Genomic DNA, 21,661 nt, shown 5'->3' with positions numbered 1-21,661 from the left:
TCCAGTCTTCTGGGTCTGTTTTTTGCCTACATGACTTATATAAACACACAAATATTTCCTACAATGCCCTTGACACTGTTCTCCATATATGCAGATGCTCTTCAATTCCCTGCCCCCCAAAATATAAAGCAGTTAGACCCATGATGTATATGCTTCTTCCCCTCACTGTTAACTAACTTCCCCTTAAGACCCAGGGCTGAACTGGGGGGCAATCTTGAATCTTTTTCAGTCAGGGGAAACTCTACAGAGAAAGTTGTGAGCTCATATGCCAGTGATGGGCTGGGAGAAGAGAGGAACAGGCAGTGAAGGAGAAGCAGGAAGAGATATAATGTTTCTAATCTTGAAAGCAGGGCAGCCTGTGCAAGGACAGATTTTTAAATTATAAGATAACGTATACGTTAGAGCCATAGAGGGGGAGGTAAGGAATCTTGAGGGTCTCAGCAGATAGGAACAATTCTATAAAGCTCATTCTTACCTGGCAAGTTTGCTGAGGCCAAGGACCTGCTTGTTAGGAAGATAACCGATGTGGACCTTCAGGGAAAAGAAAAATTATCAGCAAAATGAGGACCAGTAAGAGGAAACTATACAAGGACAGACTTGTTGCTGAAATGACAGAATTCAAGCTGGAGCGCTCCTCGGTAAAGTTGGGTTCTTGATTCACATGTGAAAGTCTGTCCTCTATCTAGGAAAAGGACACTCGACAAAGGGAGGAAATGACCCCATAACGTGACGGTATCATCAGAAGAGACTCCTCTAAATGGCAGAAACTATATACAAATGTCACTACTATGTGTGTCACACAGCCTTAAGAATCCCACCCTAAGCCCTGTGCACAGTTGTCTCTGTGTCCTTTTACTCCTAGTTGTCCCTTCTAAGCTGCTGGAGAGCTCCAGCATCCTGGCAGAAGAAAAAGGACGCAGTCTCCACGTGATGGCTCTTAAGGAACATGAATTTATGACCCAGGTTCTCTAGTTTTTCTTTTTCGAGATGGGGTTTCTCTGTTTAGCCCTGGCTGTCCTGGAACTCAAACTGTAGAACACACTGACCTCAAACAGGAGATTCACCTACCTCTGCCTCCCAAGTACTGGAACATTAGCATCTTAAAACGTATCAGTGGATGGATATCTAGGGTGTTATCACTTTCTGAGCCAAGAATTGAAGTATGCGAAAACATGCCTTTAAAAGGACTAATAAAGTAAGGGGCCATTTGTTGGCAGTTGACCAAATTTAAACTTCCAGTACAACTGCATCCTGAATGCCAGCATGAACTAGCTTTCACAACCTCACTTAATGCTGATCAGACATTTATAGAGTCTATGTAGTAGTACTTAGCACTGTGCTGTAAGAGTTTGAGAACTGTCTTCCTGATAGAACAAAGCAAAGAGGCACAAACCCGGGGATCGTCACAGAAGGCAGCAGGATGCAGCAGTGAAGAGCCGAGAACAGAATAAAGAACCCTGAGTCTAGCCCAGTCAGGACACTAATCCTTCCCACCATCTTAGAGACAAGCTTTCTCACCCACAATAAAAGGCAGGGATAAGCAAAAAGGTTCCCTCAACATTACCTGTGGATAGCCTGACATCACATATCTCCTGGTGTGACAGAATATGAAGTCTTCAGCACTCTGTGAACTACTTGGGTCAGAAATGTTCATACTAGCCGGGAGGTGGTGGCGCACGCCTTTAATCCCAGCACTCGGGAGGCAGAGGCAGGCGGATCTCTGGGAGTTCGAGACCAGCCTGGTCTACAAGAGCTAGTTCCAGGACAGGCTCCAAAAACAGAGAAACCCTGTCTCGAAAAACCAAAAAAAAAAAAAGAAATGTTCATACTACAAATCTAGTCTAGTTTACAGGCAATCCAGAGGTTCCAGGAGCAAACCCAGAAGGTTGGTCAACTTGCCAAATTGTTTATTTATTCTTATCTTTTACAGAAACATGCTAGATGATATTACAGAATAAATAAAATCTGGGATTGGACTGACTGCAGTAGCAGTAAGTGGCTCCATATAATATGATTGGTCCTGTATTGAGAACTGCTGGTGCTGATGATGGGAACATGGATACTAGTACATTAATACTAGTCTTTCTGCTATTAAAGTGTTCAGAGACAGACAGACAGACAGACAGACAGACAGACAGACAGACAGACAGACAGATATGGAGTGTACAGATAGATGATAGATAAATATAGAGTGTACTGAATACCAAACTTCAGAGGAAAGAGCCAAGTGGTGTTAAAGTATTAAATATTGATAACTCCCACATGCTCCTGGGAGAGCAAATTGGTACAACCACTTTGTAGAGCCAAAGGTCAGCAGAGAGTAAGGTGAATATGGACACACATATTACCAATAAAGACTCAGGAGTCAGATTGGGTAAAAACCTGATAGATCACAGTAATGGTGGAGGAGCAACCAGCTGACCTTCTCTCTACAATTCCCAGATTGAAGAGGAAGTCCAAAAAGCCTGTGACTCTCCAAATGGCTCCCTATCTATCCTCGGTCCTCTGTATACTCTATGACTGATTCTTGTCAGCTAGTCCCTGGCTACACCATGATTCAAAGTCAACTTTATTAACACAGTCTCCGGGTGTCACCGTGCTATCAAATATCCTGCAACACACTTATGATCCTACAGTCGCACTCCTAGACACACCCGTAACAGAAATGAATGCATATGTGTACCAAGAGAAAGTTGGCGACCACAGTATCTTCAGTTGTGAGAAAAGAAAACACAAATGCCGACTGAGCGCTGAACTGCAGTTTGTACAATGTAATAATGTATAACACTGAAAATAAACACATCTTTGTGCGTTGTTCTATTTCTCTGTTTTACAACCATAAGAAAGCAAAGCAAAATATTTTAACATAAAAGCAAAGTAGATATTAGTACTCATTAAATTTAGATAATGGGGAAATATTCATATTTTACCCTAAAATTCTTCTGCTGGAAAATTAATAACAGAAAGTCAAAATAGAATTAAACTATTATGATAGTGGGCATAACAGGACATCTCTTTGTCATAAACATACATGTTCTCAATGACATGACTTATCTAGCTTGCACTGGATCATCTTTTTCTAATATAAAAGGGATAGAATCCAATTAAATTCACTAATGCCATAACCTCTGCCTCCAGAAACTTTGCGGTCATCCCTGTTTGTGTCATGATGTCACACCCTGCACACATGGATCTTAGATTAAACAGTTCACTCAAAATATAACAAAACTCTCCAGAGCTGCAGCGGCCACCTCTAAGGAGTACATTTTAACCTCGCTATCCCAACCTACTCTCACGGCATCAAAAATGAAAGACTGCTTCTGGACATCTTTGGTTGTGTTCTGTTTGGCTTTAAGACAAGGTCTCTCTAGGTAACACAGGCTGGCCTCAAACATCCTATCCTCCTGCCTCTACCTCATGAGTGCTGATGTTATAGGTATGAGCCACCACACATGGTTGGTTCTTTTTTTTAAATTTCCTTTTTTTAAAAAATGCTTTGTCAAGATAGGGTTTCTCTGTGTAGCTCTAGCTGCAATGGAACTCACAGAGATCCGCCTGCCTCTGCCTCCTGCGTGCTGGGATTAAATGTGTACACCAGCTTAAATTTCTAATTATTAGGTTACCCAAAATTGATGGGATAAAAAAAAAATCTATATAAACTGTAAACAGAGACTATTAAGAATCAGTAGACAATTTAAATATAATTATCCTATTTCAAAACTTTCATTATACATTCTTAAATTATTGGGCAACAAGAAGAACCTTACCCTTCCCACAAATGGAACGAGGTGATGCTCACACATGGAAAACATATCTATGTCCTTCACAATCACCATCTCATCGTGGTCCTCATCAAATATGGCGTCATTCAGGACATCTGAGATCAGAAAAACACAAAACAGAAAAGCCAGTTTGGTTAAATACAAAAAGACAGTAAATATTTTTAAACACCCACTAAGACATTAAGAACAGAAAAATGAAAACTGCCAAGTTCCCCTTCTGAGTGAGCACTCTTTTCCTTCAATTGATATAAAAAACCTTGGGACAATGTATCCTGAGACATGGAGGAAGGAAAGCAAGGAGCAGGTATGACAAACATGGGCTGGTTCTTCCCACCCTCACACTCTCTAACACATGTGTACAAAGCCGTCGATGAGAAAAACAGAGGCCTTAGCCCTCTGACTTCTGAGGCCAGATCTAGTTTGGGGGAAGTATTGGACTTACATGGTTGCCTTCCTAAAGAAATAAATCTCATAATCTGCATGTGTATTCCTCTCAAGGGAGCAGAGGTCATAGGAAAGCTGTGAGCCTCAGACATATGGTCAGGCATACAAGAGACATTTCAAACAAAATGCTGTGTGTTTAAAAGCTGCACTTAAGCCGGGCGATGGTGGCGCACGCCTTTAATCCCAGCACTCGGGAGGCAGAGGCAGGCAGATCTCTGTGAGTTCGAGACCAGCCTGGTCTACAAGAGCTAGTGCCAGGACAGGCTCCAAAGCCACAGAGAAACCCTGTCTCGAAAAACCAAAAAAAAAAAATAAAAGCTGCACTTAGTTAAGTGTTCCTTCCTCATCTGCAAAGGAGAGGATTAACTAGAGGATGACCAAGAGCACCAACCCGGGCCAGCAAGAGCACCCTGTTCTGGCTCCGGAAAGATAGAGGAACAGAAGCCGCCACCACTGTAATATAGCCATGGAACTGACAAACTGGTGGATGCCCTGATACAGAATGTCATGTGTCCTTGTCAAATAAGAAGAGACGTTGCACAGTGGGTGCTTTCTCACTTTTATAAAACAAATCCACGGATAGGAAAACCCCGACCTCAGCTTGGCAGACCAGATAACACAGACAGCCAGTGTTAACCGAAAGGATTCGGGGAGTGCCCAGTCCACAGAGTCTGGGGAGAGGAGCATGGCTCTGCAGCCGCCCACACCTATCCCCCCTTAGGAAGGCAGGCTCTGAGTCAGAGATGTGCAAATGCCCACCCCCACTGCCTGACCTTCATGGCTCTCTACTGAGTCACACTTGAGTCTCTGTCCTCATACAAGTCAGGCTACTTGGAGTCACCTGGGATTGGGTGGTCAGAGTCACTACTGTGGCCACCAAGAATGGACATGTGTAGGGTTTAAACACGCAGAACAATAAGGGCAAGAGCAGGGAGGGGACAAACTCTCTGTCATTGTCTAAGTCAATATTCCTTCTCCAGCAGCCGTCTCCTATGCAGAATACCCTGCCCTAACCTTTGGCTGTATTTCTGAAAACAGTTTAAATATAGCTCCTTGGTATTCCCGGAAGTACTCTGACTCTCTCCAAGAGTTTAATATCATGATAAGGCCGTGTACAGTTCACTAAGATCTTTAGTCACGTGAGAAATATGATTGAGGGTGAACACAAAACATTGTTTCTAAATGAACAAAAGAGGATCATGGGATGTCAGGCATCCATTCTCTCTGGCAAAGGAAATTGTCAAAGTTCTCATAACCACATAGCACACATAAGAGTCAGCCCCAAGTGAGGCTAAGTCGGAATCTGGTTTTGTCAGCAGCTGGCTGTTGGGCCTCAGGCAAGGCACACAATGGGGGAAACCTGGCGGACAGGGCAACTCGGCCATACTCTGACATTGGCGGCCACCTGGGTAGCGTTAACCCTGAGGCACACGCTACTTTAAGATCGCTTTAAGTCACGTTTTCATCTTCTTTTATTCTAGAGCCAAGTCTCACTAAGTTACCTAGGCTAGTCTTGAACTCCTAGTCCTCCCAGCTGAGCTTCCCAAGTAGCTGGGATGATAAGAGTCGACCGCCAGGCATAGCTCAATGAATATTCTTTTAAATAAATCATTAAGGCCATAAAAAACATAAAAAAGCAGTGAAATTTCAGAGTTGAGATTAGTGAAATATAGTAGCTAAGTGCAATTAAAACCAAAGTCAGAACCTAAAGTATGTAGTTATGCCACTATTGACTTCTTCAGTCTTAGTAACCGTACCATGAACATGTAAGGTTTTTTTAGGAGAAGCTGGTGAAATTGTATATGAAACTGTCTGTACCGTTTTTGTAATTTTGTCTGAGGTCTTAAAAATTACTTCAAAATTTAAAAAAATATCGGACAACTGCAATACAAAAACAAAGGCGTTTGACTCAGTGAAAACACAGTGACCTGGTGGCAACAATCTGCCGAGTCTGAGTGGCATAAAGTCACTGGAAACACGAAAAGCTGCTCCTGTACACAGCTACGCGCAGCCGAGGACAGGCCACAGGCAGTGGTGGCCCGAGAAGACAGTGTCTCCTCGCCATGAACTCCACAGTTCCAATCTGTGCCGTCTCAAGAAACTGCGTAGTGGCACGTGATGGTCCTAGCGATGAAATTCTGGGGAAGGCCAAAGAATAGTAGTAGAGAGAATAGGTGGCTTGCGGGGGCACAGAAGTGGGACAGAATTTGACTGAAAAATGACAGGAAGAAACTTTTAGAGTGGTTGAAAAGGCCCTATTATCATTGCCCTAGCGGCAGCATGTGCGTGCAAGCGCGTGTGTGCTGTGTGTGCGCGTGTGTATGCGGGTGTGTGCTGTGTGTGCGCGTGTGTATGCGGGTATGTTCATGCATGCATGAGTATGCGTGTGTATGTGGGTGTGTGCTGTGTGCGCGCGTGTGTATGTGGGTGTGTTCATGCGTGCATGAGTATGCGTGTGTGTGTCCATCTCAACTCACACCTTGCAGAGTTGTGAGATTTTTGTTGTTCCTTAATAAAGTTCACTTCATTTTTTTCATCTGTAACATATAGTTTATTCCCCAAAAGGAACAGTAGACGTCTAAATCACAAAACTAATAAAACAATTACTTATAAAGGGTTACAAAAAAGCAAAAAGGGAAACAGCTGCTTTAAAATATAATTTGTCATAGTTTTAAAAGAATTCTTAAAAATTAATTATTTGTATGGGCAGAGTATGTGCACATGTGAATGCAGATGCCTGTGGAGTCCACAAGAGGGTGTTGGATCCCTGGAACTACAGTTAGAAATGCTGGGAATTGAACTTGGGTCCTCTGAAGAGCAGCAAATGCTTTTAACCACTGAGCCATCTCTCCAGCCCGTGTCATGTAGTTTTGACTTTGAGTTCATATAAATGTTTATATACTCAAGATCAAACCAAAAAGAAACCTTAAGTGTCCTCATACGGCTTAAGGTTTTGTGTAGAACTGAGACACCAGCGTGTTGCCTTGCCTGTATCCCATTTCATTAAAACGAGCCCAGATTACAAACTTGACCACACCAAGTCATTTTTCTTCAATAATGAAGCTTCCCAGCTATATTTACTTATGTTTGCTCCCACGTATCTGAAAGCTGCCATCTGTGGATAATAAGAACAAAGCTTTATCACAGATTGTTTTAATTTCCTGCCTGTTATCAGTAGCAAGAAGGTAACCCTGGAAACGGGTCCACACCACTCTCCCTCCTACTGTCCGCTAGTCACAGCCACAAAGGAAGCCAGAGCAGCCTCCTGAAGTCAAGGTTTGTCCACACCACCACTGCACTTGTCAGCTTTAAACAATGAAGTAATACGGCCCAGCACCCATCCCTGCAGCTTTTAGCCGGCTAGGACCCGTCCTGGAAACACAGTGAGACAGCAGGGTGAGGCTCTCTGTGTACCCTTTGAAGCGAGGGTTGTCAGACCCTTCCAGTGGTTGTGGTAAAACAGAAATTGCTAGGTCCCATCCACACACAGTCCTCTGTAGGTCGGGGTGGGCTTGAGAATCTGATTTCTGAAAAGACCCCAGACCTGTGATTCAAGTTTGACCCATGTTCTGAGAACTCCTGTTCTGAAGTCTCATGGCCGCAAGAACGTTCATCTCCTAGATGCTGCTGCTCAAAGATGTATGTGTATATTTAGGACAAGCACAGACTTTTTCTGCCAGGAAGAAAGGCAGAAGGGAAGGACTCTGAGCACCAGGACACTCCCATCAGTGGAGTTTGTTTAACTGTTTTCAGTGTTTGGGGCATGGGAAGGCATAAAAGGCCAGGCTGTAACACTTGATGCTTCTTCCAGCATTCGAACCTGACGAAAGATGGCTTTGGTACCTTCGGTGTTCATCCACCCTCAGGAAAAAGATACAACAACGTCTGCCTACAGTTTTTAGGAGAGAAAGATAAGGGGGAGGAACAATGGTGCCCAAGGATTGAAAGGGGGCAACACAACCCAGGACGTTAGAACTCTTGCCCAGGATTAAATTGTTTAAGGTACCATCAAAGATAAGCCTATCGTGTTTGAGAGAAACAGACCTGCACCACAGACCCACCTCCCCCATGTCACTACATCAGAGGAACTTCCAAGGCCCACAGCACTTGTATCATTGGCTACCTGACTCCACAGGGAGTGGGTTCCAGGCTGCCAGAGTAAACACTCCATCCTTGCGCTTTGGCATTTCCACAGTGCCCTTGGGACACCGTAAGACTCCTGCAGAGTTAGCTTGAGGGCTCTCTCACACCTCCCACTAACAATTCAGACATCCAAAAGCCTCTGCCCTCCTGCCTTAATGCACTCAGGCACTTGCTGGGATCAGGCACTCTCTGGGAAATTGGAAATTACCAATTTCCACTGGTAATTCACACATTTACATCTCTAGCCTAAAACTGTTTAGGGCTCTCCCTTTACTCTGTGCAAATGCAGGGTTGGTGAAGATCTTCTCCCATTCAGTAGAATGCCTTTTTGTCTTAATGACAGTGTCCTTTGCTTTACAGAAACTTCTCAGTTTCAGGAGCTCCCATTTATTCTCTGTTGCTCTTGCTGTCTGTGCTGCTGGGGTTATACATAGGAAGTGGTCTCCTGCGCCCATGTGTTGCAGTCTACTTCCCCTTTCTCTTCTATCAGGTTCATTGTGGTTGGATTTATATTGAGCTCTTTAATCCATTTGGACTTGAGTTTTGTGCAAATTCTATGTATCCTCATGTCAGAATCCATTCTAGATGCTTCTGATGCATAATCAGAAGTGAGTGTCCTACAGCTAACTTCTTAAGTACATAGATTCTATGGACCAGAAATGAGAAAGGTGTTCGCCGCTGCTCCTCTTCCTTGGGGCTGGAGTCAACTATGGGCTTTGACTCACGTGTCAAACACCAGCAAGCGGTTCCTGCATGTGCTCAGGATGTTCCCAGAGAGCAGAAGCCTTGGGGCTGTTGGACTTTTTATGTGGCAGCTCAAAGCCCCAAAGTGGCTCACGTTCTTAAGACATTCCAATTAGGCCAGTAGCATGAGACAGGGGATATATTAGCACCAGTGCTTTTTGCAGTTTCTTAATTCTTCCAGGTCAGGTGAAGCAGTAGTACCACCATATACAAAAGGAAAAGGAGAACAAGTCTATAGACGTGACAGTAATCATACAGGTAAGGAGCGGGTTCACATGTAAGCTCTTATCTTCCTGTATTCAATAAAATCAAACTTGCATTGCTTAATGGTGGGGATATGTTTTAGGGCTTTTTTTTTTTTTGGGGGGAAACAGAGTCTCATGTACTCCAGGCCTCACCTCCCAAGTGGTGGGTTACAAGAATGTGCCAACTATGCCTGGTTATGATAGGGCTATGCTCTGAGAAATGAATCATTAAGCTGTCTGCTACTGTATGAATACCATGGAATATGCTTACACAACCTACTATACAGTAAGATAACATGATCTTAGTGGTGTGTATCTGTGTGTGTACCTTTACATATTTATAGATATATTCTGTTGTTTTAAGGCCATGACAAAACACAAGATTAAAGCAAACAGAAAAGAATGCGATTGAGTGGCAAGATGAACACAGGACGAAGAGGCTCTCCAGGTGCACCAAGGCAGACTGTCCCACAGTTAAGTGTTTTTAGTGAGTAGGTGCACATCCTGAAATAACGATTAAGAGTTTAACATAGTCAGGCGGTGGTGGCGCACGCCTTTAATCCCAGCATTTGGGAGGCAGAGGCAGGCGGATCTCAGTGAGTTCAAAGCCAGTCTGGTCTGCAGATGAGTTCCAGGACAGCTAGGGCTGTTACGCAGAGGAACCCTGTCTCAAAACAAACAAGCAAAATAAGGAGTTTGACATAACAATCACCACCCGGGAACACGGTGGTTTATTGTTGTTGAGCATTGGTGCTGTACACAGTCGTATGTGCTATGATCCTAACCTACTGGCAACGGGAGCTTGACACGCATCAGTAATGGGGTGTCCTGACCACAAGGGTTTTGCTCCACTACGATCTTACAGGGTCACAACAGCATACGTGAGTGATGCTGACTGAAGCCTGAGGAGGCCCAGAACTGCATATGTATTCTCTTCTCTTGAACTGCAGGACCAAGTTTCCAGCGCTACACATGCTCCTGCCACAATGACTGCCGGTCGCTTAGTCTTGGGTTTGAGCTGGCACAGTCAACATCCTCACAACAGCTAGCTGGACACTAGGGGAAACCTCAGAGCTGGTGGCTGAGCCCCTTCCAGGCTGTCCACCTGTCTGCCAGCGTCCGATGCCCCCCGCACAGTCCTGCGATCATTACCCACCTCTGCTCCTCCCACAAAGGGCACCAGGAACCCTGTGGGGAAACTGTCCAGGCTCGGGTTCCTATAACACTGAGGAATTTCTATGAAAGCAAGAATTCTATAATTCAAATTACATTTCCTCTCTCATTATCAGTTCTGTCACTTTAAAGAGAGCTGCTGCCAGGAGTGGAGGTGCACACCTTAGTCCCACCACTCAGGAGGCGGGGACAAGTGGGGTCTCTGAGTTCAAGACCAGCCTGGTCTACACAATGAGACTTAGTTAGGAAGAAAGAAAGAGAGAGAGAGAGAGAGAGAGAGGGAGGGAGGGAGGGAGGGAGGGAGGGAAAAGGAAAGAAAAGAAAAAATGCCATGCTGAACTATTCTATAATATATATGCAATTGAATAAAAAGAATGCTTTATTTTTTTGTATTTTGCTGAAAATGCTTTTTCTCAGAGTATATAAAATATTGGGGTTTTTATATTTATTTTTGTGGGAGTTTATTGTTTTTAAGTAATCTAGGAGTGGCACTGTTTGTCAGACCTGGCATTTACTTGGGTTTTTTTTCTTTTCCTTTTTATTTTATATTTTGCAATGTTTCATAATATTTAAATTTCCATATTTAGATATTTTTCTTTGGTGAAGCACAGCTTTCTATTCATGGTCCCTGATCAATTTTAACAGCTGAGCAGCATGGCTTGGCTGACTGCTTCCTGGGCAGTCTCTTCAGCTTGAAGGGTTTGCAGGATACCCGTCAGCCAGGGATTGGAGGGACTCTGGAGACTGGAGTGTATGAAGTGGCTCTGAGTCATCAACCTCCAGCAACACGCTAGTGACCTTACAAGCAGGAGCTGGGTGTGTGACATTAACTAGAGAAACAACTGTCCACCCAACTTTTGCTTTTGGTGGGGGACCGATGCCAACATGGAAGCGGTCCACAGTTCTTGGCCTTGTACGTGGACAGCAGGCTGTCACATGGTGATGAACATTAAGTCCACCGTGGAGCAGGGACTCCTGCAGCGTATTTTCTCTGGGAAACGGTGTGAACAGCAAGAGCAGCTACAGCAGCAACTGTGGGACTGGACTCACCGTCTACATGTGTTGTGTTAGCTACATGTGTTGACATTGTTTATACAACCTGTAAGGAAACTGGGCTCACGGTACTAAACGATGACGTCAGAGCAGCTGGGTAGATAGCACTGGTGATGAACTGGAACGGACAAACCCTGAGCAGTCCAGGAGGACCTGGTCTTGATGGAACAACCTCGCTCGGCAATTGTGGCCAAGTTCGGAGTCTGCGGGACAGCCATTATGAGTGACATGAGGAGGTGCTGGCTGGCAGAGGTCAGTTACAGGGCGGGGCCGTTTTCTACATACTCTGGGTAGTGGGGTGAGCATGGCACCCTTAGCTCACTGAGATGAAGCTACACATACCGTGGCTGTCACAATATTTTTAATTTATTTGAAAATTTGAACATGTACTTAGAAAATTAAATATATTAAATACAGTAGACCCATGAAGTTGACTGTGTTAATTTACTTATATATGGGTTGCTGAGGATATTTCTGACAGCTTGGTAGGGGGTGAGTATCAGAATCAGGTAGCTTACCAACATTTATAAGATAAAGGCTTGTATAAAATAGACACCGTCAGCGGTCTGCTTTAATCATTTACTACTGTGGAAATACACACAAATCCATTTTTAAAGTAAATATTTGGGATGGGGAAATAGCTTAGTTGGAAAAGTGCTAGATGTACAAGCTTGAGGACCTGGGTTAGGGCCCTCAGAACCAATATAAAAGTAATTAATTAATTGATTAATAAAAAAATCTAGCCGGGCGGTGGTGGCGCACGCCTTTAATCCCAGCACTTGGGAGGCAGAGGCAGGCGGATCTCTGTGAGTTCGAGACCAGCCTGGTCTACAAGAGCTAGTTCCAGGACAGGCTCCAAAACCACAGAGAAACCCTGTCTCGAAAAACCAAAAAAAAAAAAAAAAAAATCTAGGCTTGGTAGCCATAATGGTGGCCACAATCTCAGCACTGGGAAGGCAGAGGCAGGAGGAGGATCCCCAGGGTCTTGCAGGCCATCTAGCCAATCAGAGAGCTGCAAGTTCAGGGACCAACACTGTCCCAGAAATCACAATGTTAACCTTGGTGTCCCCCACATACGTGCATCCATGCACAGAGAGTGAAACTTCCTTCAGGTGTGGGCTAGTGTAGCCCACGCTCTGCCCTTTGTAGTCAAATGCTAATAAACACTTCAGCATTAAATCATAACCGGAAAAGCATTAACCGGACTGCTGGAGCAACTCACCCTTGCCTAGGATGCTCAAGACCCCAGATTCAATGCCTGACCCACAAAACTATTAACTGTTGAACCATTATGATTTCATAGCTTCCCCCATTGTCATGAGTTTGTCTTGACTTCTCTGCCAATCTTGAGCAGTTCCTCTCTCTAGTAAGTTGTATAACCCAGTAAAAATGATCTCTCATAGTTTGTAAATGTTTTTACTATGTATAATACATATAACATATCATCTCTGTATTAGTCTGTTTGTTATTAGTAAGACTTCCTGTCGATAGCAAATTATCAACTCTTAGAAGACTTGGAAGCTCAACAAGAACTCAGAATTCTACAGGGGTTGGTACCTTACACTAGCATTGCTCCAGACAACTGTGGAGCGCCGTCGAGCATTTTTATCCTTGCCCATATCCCTGTCTCAAAAACAGCAACAAGAAGAGTATCCCAGAATAATGTGGGGAATTTGTCTTAATCAAGATCAGTTTATGTAACGCCTGCACTACTACAGGACGGTTCACTAGCCAGGAACTAGGCTGGAGACTTAAAAACACACAGACAGACAGACAGACACACCTGGACACTAGTCACCCTTGAAACAAGAATGCCAACTTTATTGTGCTCCAGGGAAGCTTATATAGGGATCCTTAACTGATAGCTATGCCCTAACTCGTAGGATTTCCAGCTGTAAAACCCATCAGAATTCACTCCCCTGCCATCAGGAACTCATGAGGGTCTTGTGCTCAGAGCAGGTGCAGGCACAGGAAAACAAGTTGTTTCATTCCAGCAGGCAAAGGGTCTGAGGCAGGCAAAGCCAAGGGGCCAGGGATCTGTAGCCCCCAACAAGGTTATACAAAGAAACCTGTGTGAATCACAACTGCAAACATTTGCTAGATACTTGGTATTAAAGGGCCATAGTCAACTGGATTTGGGTGCATATGTTATTGTGTTTCAAAGCCTATTATTTTAGAGATCAGCAGAGTGCTTACCAATGAGACCGTCACATCAGGGACTTGCTTTAAGATGATGATTCAGTGAAAAAGGATTATGAGGCAGGGAGGGACAAAGCAAGATAGACCTGTATTTATGTCAACAGTCGCAGAGGCTGCATGGTGAGGCACAGCCTCTTCTTCATGCACACCGAAACCCTTCCGCAAAGAAAGGATTTAAAATTTCTAATTCTTGGCTGGAGAGAGGGCTCAGCAGAGAACCAGGGTTAGGTTCCCAGCACCCATATGGCAGCCATCTGTAACACCAGCTCCAGAGGATCCACTGCCCTCTTCTGGCCTCCATGAGCACTACACACACACACAGTGCAAAGACAAACAAGCAGACAAAACACCCACACAAAACAAAAATAAGAGTCTCTTACAAATAATTTTTAAATCCATAATCCTAACAAAGCACCAAATGATCTCTCTCTCTTTCAAAAACAAATCCAAATATCTATTAAGTTCATCACTGTGTATGGCAAGCTGCTGAGAATTCAAAGAGGAGCACCTACAGTCTCTTCTTTTCTGAAGATGTAAAAACAAAATTCTAGTAAATCAGTATCTTCAGCCCTGAGCATAACAGATTTCCCAGATAGTTCAGATCATCTCAGCTAACTCACTCGAAGTTTGTCCCCGAGTATAACTGCCACAGACTCAACAGAGAATCTATAGCTGTCAGAAACATCTCCCCTCACACAGGATTAGGATCCCTGCAATCCAAGACTCCTAATCTAGAAACCAGTTATTAGGCATCGGCCCTCTCCTGGTCAGTTTGGGTAGTGCAGTCTCATTCACCCAAACTCAAATAAGTAAAGGATGCTGCAAATGCAAACCTGGGAGATTCTAGGATGTGGAGGAGTTTCTAGAGCCAGACAAAGCAACGGCGGGAAAAATGCAAAGAAGGAAAGAGCCAAGTAAACTAGTAAGATATTGTCACTGCCTGCAAGCCATGTCACATGATGCCCATGACCCTCTCAGCTCAGCAACTCTCCATCCACCACCTGGAGGCTGTGCTACCTGTGCATGCCTCAGTGTTCTTTCCACGGCACAGGAATACGGTATGCCCTACAGGGCAATTATGGGAACAGAGCAAGGTGACACCTATCCGGCGCTCAGGGCGGGCAGCTAGCAGCCCCAGCACCACTGTACCCTCCACGCTGCCATCTCCCCGCACTAGTCAAGGGCCTTGGCTAAACGCTCACAGAGCCATGTGGTTATTGTCATATTTCTCCCTCCTGTGGCTGCTTAATGTTTCTCTCCTCTAGCGGCTGTAAGCTCCTGTGAGGATAAGAAGCAGATTCAGCTTCACTCATTCAGTGCCCAGGCACAATTCCCGGAACGCTAAGATAAATTGACTCTAGGCTTGGTGGTATACATCCTTAGTCTCAGCATCCAAGGGGCAGAGGCTGGTGGGTTTCTGTGAGTTCGGGGAGAGCCAGGGCTACCTAGAGAGATCCTGTCTCTAAATAAATAAATAAATAAAAATTCCCAGGGAATATTATGAATAAATATATTCAGTACTGCTTTGGATTGAACCCTACCAAGAAAATCATGCTGAAGCCCTGGGTGCATGTGACTCTGTTGGCTACAGTGTTGCTGCAGGTGTAACTCAGAGGAGATACACCAGGACATGAGTCTACAATCACCAGTGTCCTCAGAAGACAAAAATGTGGGCATTGACAGAGACAGAGATGGGAATATGGGCTGCAAGTCAAGGATCAGGGATTGGATTTCACAACCAGAAATGAGGATAAGGCATGGGAGGTCTCCAGTACAGTTGCAGGGGGTTTGCTGGTTCTGCATTCTCAAACTTAGCCTCCAGGACTGTAAAATCACAGCTGCTTAAACCCCCAGTGGTATTTCCACACGGCAGCCCTAAGACACTAAGGCCAGTACCAATGCTGTGGTGGTGGCAGGGAGAACGGCCCCCAGAGGCTCATGTTTAAATGTCTGCTCCCCAGTTCATAGAACCACTTGGGAAGGATTAAGAGGTGTGGCCTTGGTGGAGGTGTGATACTGGGGATAAACTTTGAGGTTTCAGGAGCCCATGCCAAGCCCAGACCCCACCACCCCACCTCCAACCTGAGGATAAGATGTAAGCTTCCAGCTACCGCCCCAGCACCTTGCCGGCCAGCCTGCCAGCTGCTACAGTTGCTGACATGATGGTCACGGGCTCGCCCTCTGAAACTACAAGAAAACCCCCGCTTAAATGATTTCTTTCATAAATTGCTTTGTTCATGCTGTCTCTTACAGCAATAGAAAATTAAGGTATAATGCTTGTCTGTCATTTTAGAACTATGCATGGTGCCTTTACCCGCCCATTCAAGCTTTTTTTCCCATTCTCATAGCTCTGATCCACATGAACTGCTGTGCCAACAGCTTCCTGATTTCCCCTTTACTCATGGTTCTTTTTCTGGCAACGAATATGCTCTATTTAACAATCCACTAACAACATTAACAACCGAAAGTATTAGTGAGTCAAGATTTCAATGAGCCACGTGTCATATCTGTCCATTGTGACAGTTCATCTCTTTGGCCAGAGATCGATGTCAAGTGTCTTCCTCAACTTCTCATCTTTTATGACACTCCCCATGAACCTGGAGCTTGCCAATTTGTCTAGACTGGTTAGCCAGCAAGTCCCGGGGATCCTCTTGCATCCTCCTCCTCAATGCTAAGATAATACAAGTGTGCCACCATGCATTGCTGTCTCATGTGAGTGCTGGGAACCAGAGGTAGGTTTTAATGTTATTCAGTAAGCATTATATCAACTGAGTCATTGCCCAAGCTTATAGAACACGTATTTTAAAACAGAGGGCATGAATTTGTCTTTCATCTGTGATATAGGAGGGAATAGGAAAGAATTTTATTTTGAGACTAGATGGATGGCTCAGAGGTTAAGAACGTGTACTGTTCTGCTGGAGGACCCAGGTTCAATTCCCAGCACCCATTCTGCATAGCTCACAAGTGCCTGTATCTACAGCTTCAGGGATGTGATGTCCTCATGTGGGCATTCTCTCTGTCTCTCTCTGTCTCTCTCTGTCTCTCTCTGTCTCTCTCTGTCTCTCTCTCTCTCTCTCTCTCTCTCTCTGTCACCCATATATACAATTAAAAAGTAAAATAAATCTCAAGAATTGTATTTTTGTCTCTCTTGATGCTTCAGGGCTATCACTTTTTAGTTCACTGATGCAACCTGATCTAATAAATCAGACACATTTGTGATTTCCCAAGGAAAACCTTCCATAATTACTGACTTTTCTCATGAAGTAGTAAAGACTCTGTTTTTATAAAAGCAAACTGTCCCATTGTCAGGATAAACTCTTCTGCAACACAAACGACTGAGGGGGGCCTTGGCTTACTGTCCCTGCCAGTGCCATGGCCTCATGCTGGACTTTACATATGCTTCCTGAAATCCGGGACACTGTCACCATGGTCATGAGGACTCTTGGCAGTCCAGGAGAGACAAGCAAAAACACAGCCGTGAAGAAACGCAACAGAAGGGTGAAGTCTTGTGCATTTTCACAAACTCAGAAGAGGAACAACTGAGGACGGGGCCGGGTAGAGCATTTAACCTTGCCGCTGGTAAGAGGGCTGTCACGATTCACACCTGGAGAAGACAGCGGAGAGAAAGGGCCACTCCAAAGGGCCTCGGGGAGTGGAGTAGCAGAGCTGCCAACTTAATTAGTGAAGGTTCTGAATGAAAGCAATGTAGACAACGTCTTTGTGCTGTATACCTGTAACCCCAGCACTCAGGAGGAGACGGGAGAAAGGTGCCCTGCACGGAGCAACCCAGCAAGGTTAAAACCTCACCTCTGAAAGAGACGAGGGTTTGGTTAAAGAAATGGAGAAAGAGGACTTGGTCTGAGTTAGACCAGGGATAAGCCCGTGACGCTAGGTTCAAAGGGAAGTCAGCCCTGGCAGGGGTGCTGGCTTCTCCTCCACCCCACCTCCTGGCCCACAAGCTGTATCCCAGGGAGACAGCCGCAGGGACACTTGGTAACCCTGACACATGCAGTCCTATCATGGATGACCACAGTCTCTCTTATGGAAAGGCAGTACTGGAAAGAGGAGAAAGGCCTGACAGGGAAGGGTGATGGGAAAATGACCAACTCCCCAGAGCCAAGAAACAAACAGAAAAGAAACTGAAAGAGAATGGATAAAGGGGTAATATGAAATACCACATGGTTTCTGACAAGAAATTGATAGATAGGGCACCAAATCCCTTCAGGCTGTAGACAGAAGCAGGTGAATCCCTGTGAGGTCTAGATCAGCCTGGCCTACATATCCAGCACCTGATCAGTCAAGGCTACATAATAATTTTTACAAATTCAATTGATAGCTATCAATAATCTTAAATAGTCCAAGTTTGTATTGTGGTAAATACCTATAAAATCCTTTTTTTTTTTTTTTTTTTTTTTTTTTTGGTCTTTCAAGACAGGGTTTCTCTGTAGCTTTGGTGCCAGTCCCGGAACTAGCTCTTGTAGACCAGGCTAGCCTCGAACTCCCAGAGATCCGCCTGCCTCTGCCTCCCGAGTGCTGGGATGAAAGGCGTGCGCCACCACCGCCCGGCTACCTATAAAATTCTTAATTTTCACCATCTATAGTGTGCTGTTCAGTAGTACCCACAATGGATGCAGTCACCACATCTGCGTAGTTCCAGAACATTCTATCACTGGAAAAGGAAACTTCATACACATTAAGCTGTCACACTCCCGCCCTCCATCTTCCTCAGCTGACAGACGCCAATCTTCTATCTCCAGGTCAATGGATTTCCTACTAAGAAATTGGAATGCAGGGTGCTTTGGAGTCCTTACACTTCTGTAGCTGAAGCTCAGCTTATGAGGCAAGCCTGGGGCAATAGTTCTCAAATAACAGGCAAGTCTCTCTAGAGAACGATGTGGCTTGTATCAAGGCTAGAAACTCCTCTCCTTTGGAGTGATGAGCCCCACAGAAGGGAGAGACTCCACTGTCTGATGTGACAACCATCTTTGAATACCCACTACAGGCAGAATGAACAAGGCTCCACCGGGTCGCTCCTCGTTACATCCTGGACTACCAAGCACACCGACACTCCCAGATACTGAACTCACAGGAAATCCAGTGACTGCTCGGTCTTTGCCATTTTTCAAGCTCTGCTTTTGAGACCCAAACTTCCACCATCAAAACAGTGAAGCTCAGACTCAGATCTAGGTCTAGGCCTGCTTCCTAGCACTAGGAAGTGGTTTGCTTCCTTTGGGGCCCCACCCTTCTCAGGCTCTCATTTCCCACCCTTCCTTTGAGGTGGGGAAAGGTTTGGTAGAAATAATTGTTCTTTCTGGGGCAGGTTCTCAGTCTCCCAACATCTTCGGGGAAATGGCAGGGGCTGACAGGGGACAGGGTGGACTACCTTTCAAAGCAGTGCCGTTTTTTGTTGTTTTTTTTTTTCCAGGAGAAATTGGTGGGGGGACACACACACAAAAACGTGCCGGAGGTGCACAGATGTGAACTGAACATGAGGCCTTTGAGCGCAAAAGAATCAGGTTTTTGTTTTAAAATGGAGACCAATACTGCTCACCAATCAGGCAGCGAGGTCCTTGTCATCCTCCACTTCCCCTTCACCTGCCTCGGCATCCTACCTCACCAACTGCTTCCCCATCACTGGGTGGGAAGGGCTTGCCGCCTGAAAGCTTAGCCTGCTGATTTTAGTCTGGGGCGCCCACAAGCACGGAGTCCCAGGCCCACTGAACCTCCCCGCGAGTTCTCAGCAGGGGCGGGGGGCAGGGGTTACTTACTTTATTTCTTTTGATGGAGCGAGTGTGAAAGGCTCCCAACAGCAATACTAGCTCAAGAAAACCCCGCACCTCAAACTGCAGAAGCCTGAACCCAGAACTGTGCCAGGTTTTGGCAAAGTCCAAACCTGGAGTAAACCTGAGGAGGTAGGATGCAAATTACAACTCCGTGAAGAAGCGGCCCCCCCCCCCACACACACACAAGTACCTAACTTTGCTCACTGACATACAAGAAGCCTGGCTTTACCCCCAACGCTCTGCACTGCGTCCCTTCATGAACAGGTGTCCAGGGGATCCTTAAGTGGGGAAGGCGGTGCTGCCTGTGCCTCATCATGCTCTGGGCGCTCCTGTGAGAAGGTCCCACATTCTCTCCCGCCCCGGAGCTCAGTGTCCGTGGCCGCGTCCACGCGAGCCCCCTCTCCCCAATGCCCCCGGGGCGCCAGCAACACGACCCAGGAGAAGAATCCGCCTCATCGAGGCGGAGGCTCCTGGGCTGCGGCTGGGAGGTGACAGTTTAGCTCGCTGCGCCAAAAGTAAGGCAACTCGGGAAAGTTCCCGGAGCTTGCCCCACTTCCTGAAGTCGCCTCCCCACGCCCCACACTCCCCGGCGGCCGCACGGACCTGAGATGGTCTCCTGGTATCCTTTGGTGAAGAACTGCATGGCGGTGGCCGCCCTCCAGGGCGTCTTGAGCAGCCCCTGCCGCTGGGGGTCCTCGCCCAGAGAGCGCAGGATGGACGAGTAGGCGGCCGCCAGGTTGGGGAGGTTCAGCTCGTTATCCTCCTCGCTGCGGGGCCGCCCTGCCTTCCAGGCGTCGGCAGGCTGTGCGCCCTTGGCCTCGGGCGGCTGGGACTTCTCGGCAGGCCGGCTGGCCACGGGCCGCGACAGCTCCCGCTCGGGGAACCCATTGGTGCACCTGGGTCCCCTCGGCTTTTCCGTCGGCAGCGGGCCCGTCTCCATGGACCCGGCGCGACTGCTCCCGAGACACCCAGGGGTGCTGCAAGCGCTGCGGCTCAGCTTCGCCGGCGGCCGTGACCTGTGGCCCTCACCGGCACAGGGTGTCAGCCTGGAGAGAGACACTTGGAGCGAAGGGCAGCGGCCAGCTGGGGAGCCCCGCCGCGCCTCTCTTTTTATAGCGGGGCGACTCTGCCGGCGCCGCGAGGTGCCCTCATTGGTCCGAGCCTCTTGCGTCACGGCGCTCACCCCGCCCCTTAGCCCCGCCCTCCTGATTGCCCCCTAAACCCCGCGATTGCACAAGATTGGCTTCAGGTTGTACCCCCTTGGTTTAGGAAGGGAAGATCTGAGTCAGCAAAGCGACAGGAGTCAAGAGAGTTGGAACCTCGGGGAACAGGGACTTCTGGTACCTCATTTTCGAAGGGCAAAGGGGGCGTGGTCGCAAAAATGTTGTGGTCTGGTTGCCCTGTGAAAGATGAACTAACAGGTGACCTGCTGGGGCAGGAAGGGTGGAGCAAATTAGCTGGAGATAAGTAACTCCAGTGCTCTTTTAAAAACATCTTTTTTTTATTTACTTTTTAGTTTTGTTTTATTTTGTTTTGTTTGAGATTATAATTAAATTCATTTCTGCTTTCCCTTTCCTCCCTCCAAACCTTCCCACCACCTTGCTTTTTCAAATTCACAGCCTCTTTTTCTTTAGTAGTTGTTACATCTGTGTGTGTGTTTCTAAATAAGCAAGTACAGCCTGCTCAGTCCGTATAATGTCAAGTGTCTGTTTATGTTTTCAGGGCCAGCCATTTGGTACTATTGTGCTCTTCCCTGGGGAAGTCCCTTCCAGTCTCTGCAGTCCTTGGTTAACTGGCGTTCTTTGTGATGAAGACATCCCATTCATCCGCCACCATCACCCGGTTCATGTTCACATGCCTGTTGGTGTCATTCTTTTGTTTTGCTTTTTGAAACAGTCTCACTACATAGATCTCTCTGGCCTGGAATTCACAGTGTAGACCACCAGGGAGGCCTTTAATTCACAGTATCTGCCTGACTTTCAAGTGATGGCATTAAAGACACTTGCCCAACCTCTCGGGCTTTGAAGGCTAGAGAAGTTGCGATTAAAAACTTGTGCAAAGGTTAACATGTATGCCACACAGCTGCCACTCTAGA

General features: G+C 46.1%; 1 protein-coding gene across 1 annotated transcript in view; it reads right to left on the bottom strand.

Moving 5' to 3' along the window:
- Gch1 (GTP cyclohydrolase 1) overlaps nt 1-20,633 on the bottom strand; it is a 33,135-nt gene extending 12,502 nt beyond the window's left edge. Inside the window, exons 1-3 of the mRNA XM_057786284.1 lie at nt 20,170-20,633; nt 3,768-3,877; nt 476-531 (exon numbers count right to left, since the gene is read on the bottom strand). Coding sequence (XP_057642267.1) covers nt 476-531; nt 3,768-3,877; nt 20,170-20,506 — 503 coding nt within the window. The 5' untranslated portion in view covers nt 20,507-20,633. The remainder of the gene's footprint in view (nt 1-475; nt 532-3,767; nt 3,878-20,169) is intronic.
- Nucleotides 20,634-21,661: the final 1,028 nt, after the last annotated feature.

The sequence above is a fragment of the Chionomys nivalis genome, chromosome 12 (assembly GCF_950005125.1).
Source record: "Chionomys nivalis chromosome 12, mChiNiv1.1, whole genome shotgun sequence".
NCBI classification, from domain to species: domain Eukaryota; kingdom Metazoa; phylum Chordata; class Mammalia; order Rodentia; family Cricetidae; genus Chionomys; species Chionomys nivalis.
This window is presented reverse-complemented; position numbering and strand designations above follow the sequence as displayed.